The sequence below is a fragment of the Otolemur garnettii genome, unplaced genomic scaffold (assembly GCF_000181295.1).
Source record: "Otolemur garnettii isolate 467f Iridium unplaced genomic scaffold, OtoGar3 scaffold00129, whole genome shotgun sequence".
In the NCBI taxonomy this organism is placed as follows: Eukaryota; Metazoa; Chordata; class Mammalia; order Primates; family Galagidae; genus Otolemur; species Otolemur garnettii.
Window position 1 is genome coordinate 2787622 of NW_003852524.1, and position 2943 is coordinate 2790564.

Sequence of the window (2943 nt, forward strand, 5' to 3'; positions counted from 1 at the left end):
ACTTATGAGTTCAAGTGACCCAGCTGCCTTGGCCTCCCAAAGTGCTGAGATTACAGGCATGAGCCACCACGCCTGGCTAAATGTTTGCATTTCTTCCTCAATTTTTTTATAGAAATGTATGGACATCCCAAATTAGAATACTGGTATTGGTGAAAAAAACAACTGCAACAAATATGAAAATATCCATTTGGCAAGTGACAAATGTTTATTTAAATTGGCTCTTATTGGACTCAAGCTATTTGTTTAGGTTTACTCAGTTATGAAATAAAAGATAAAAAATTAAAAACTATATAAAATATTAAAAATGTGCCATTAGGGGCGGCGCCTGTGGCTCACAGGAGTAAGGCGCCGGCCCCGTATGCTGGAGGTGGCAGGTCCAAATCCAGCCCCCGCCAAAAACCACAAAAAAAGGAAAAAAAAAAGTGTCATTAAATACTATATCTTAATTAGTTACAGACCAAATTTAACTGCCAGAAATAATTCTAGAGATTGAAATATGCAGAGAAGTCTACAGATTCATAGAACTAGATAGGAATTCAGGCTTACTGAAGGTTTCTTCATTAAAAGAAAAATAAGGCTGGTAGCCTAATATCAAGAATTTCTCAAGACAGATGATAAGATACAAAAAAATCATAACCGCCTACTCAACTCCTTGCAAATACTTCAAAACTTTCTCAATGTAAAAATAAATCATTTATTAAATGTACCTTCAAATAAACCAAGAGAATTAAACTTGATGTAAGAAATTATTTATATATTCAACTCTCATACACATTTTTAGGAACACATTGGATGTGACAGTAGGAACTAGAGGTGGGTGCTTTTTGTTGACTTTAATCAAACAATCCCACACAGTTAGTATTCTTGCTTGCTATGTGTATCATTCTTTTTAAATGTAAATTAAGATAAGCATGGTAATACTTACCGTTAGTGGGCCAATTAGAAGGGAAATAGCCTTTCAAAGGCAGTAGCTCCACCTCATTGATAGATGATGGTCCAAAGAAAGCACTACATGCAATAAAAGTATCCAGTTCAAAATCCAGGGTTTTTGAAACCACCCAAAGATCATCTGAAAAGACATTTTTTTCCAGCTTTATTGAGGTGTGACTGACAAGTTAAAAACTGTATGTGTTTAAGGGGTATAGAATATTACTTTGATATAAGTATACCTTGTGTAATGATCCCACAATCACACTGATTAGTATATCCATCACCTGACACAGTTACCTTTTGTGTGTGGTGAGAAAGCAAAGATGCCTAATGATTTAGTGGGCGCTGGCCCCATATACCAAGGGTGGTAGATTTGAACCTAGCCCTGGCCAGCTAAAATAGCAATGACAACTGCAACCAAAAAATAGCTGGGCATTGTGGCGGATGCCTGTAGTCCCAGCTACTTGGGAGGCTGAGGCAATAGAATTGCTTAAGCCCAGGAGTTGGGGGTTGCTGTGAGCTGTGACACTACAGCATTCTACTGAGGGTGACAAAGTGAGACTCTGTCTCAAAAAAAAAAAAAAAAAAAGAAAAGGGCAGCACCTGTGGCTCAAAGGAATAGGGTGCTGGCCCCATATACTGGAGGTGGCGGATTCAAACCCAGCCCCAGCCAAAAACTGCAAAAAAAAGACAGAAAAAAGCTAATGATTTAGTATGCCTAAAGTTCTTTTTAAAAACTCATTTTAAAGGATTTTATTTCCAAATGTGCAAACTTTTGGATTCAGTGTTGTCAAATACTATAGACAATGAAAAAAACATGTTACATCTTTCAGTTTATCTTTAGTATTAGCTCAGAGTATTCTAGCTGAATCAATATGCTTATTCATATGATGCCAAGAGCTTAGTGACAGTAACTTTTTAAACAAAATTAAACATTTTTTGTATCCTTTTAATAGTTTTTTTAAAATCCTAAAAGTTTTAAATTATGCCTTTTAGCAATCAAATCTGTCATACAGTAATTTATGAATGTAGTATGTAGTACTATTAAAACATACTTTAAAAATTCTCTTCAGAGAATTTATACAGGTTTATGTAGTGGAGAAATAAGGCTAGGCTGAACTACAAACATGATTTTATGAACTTACTTTTGCTATAAATTGAAGAACTTTCCTTCCTACTCAGCTTAAGATAAAGTTTGGTTTTTGGTTCATCGTAAAGCTCTGGGTTTTCAGTAGTAAACTTCTTTAATTTGCCATACTGTTTTCTCTGAAAATCAAATCCTTTTCTAAAAAGGGGGAAAAAATAAACATAATTTTATTATTTAGGTACACATTTTTTTTTTTTTTTGAGATAGAGTCTCACTTTCTCACCCCGACTAGAGTGCTGTCATAGCTCACAGCAACCCAGACTACTGGGGTTAAGCAATTTTCTTGCCTCAGCCTCCTGAGTAGCTAGGATTACAGGTGCCAGCCACAAACCCCAGCTATTTTTAGAGGCAGGGTCTCACTCTAGCAGAGGCTGGTCTCAAACTCCTGAGTTCTGGTGATCCACCCACCTCAGTCTCCCAGAGTTCTGGAATTACAGGTGTAAGCCACCGCACCTGGCCCATACAAATTTTTTAAAAATCTTTAAAATCTAGTATGAAAAGTAAAAAAGTCAGGGTTGTGTATACTTTCATACATGTATATAAAATACATTAAATATATTCCATCAAAAAAAAAAAAAAGAAAATAACAATCCTTACAGAATTTTCATTGGTTGTAAGAAACTGAGATAAAAAAAAGTACCTAAAAGATAGAGTACCTCATTTTCTTTCTTGAAAAAAAATATTTGTTGATATATAATAGTTGTACAAATTTGGGGGATACATGTGTTATTTTGATACCTTTATATAATCTGTAATGATCAAATCAGGGTAACAGAAATATCATCTCACTTTTCTTTGTCTTGAGAATATTACAAAACTTCTCTTTTGGTTATTTTGAAATATACAGTAAATTATTTTTTTTTTTT

General features: G+C 34.6%; 1 protein-coding gene across 1 annotated transcript in view; it reads right to left on the reverse strand.

The window, feature by feature from the left end:
- The window catches only part of ZGRF1 (zinc finger GRF-type containing 1), a 93039-nt gene that overhangs the window by 32484 nt on the left and 57612 nt on the right, over positions 1-2943 (reverse strand). Inside the window, 2 exon segments of the mRNA XM_012810343.2 lie at positions 926-1069; positions 2076-2215. Coding sequence (XP_012665797.2) covers positions 926-1069; positions 2076-2215 — 284 coding nt within the window.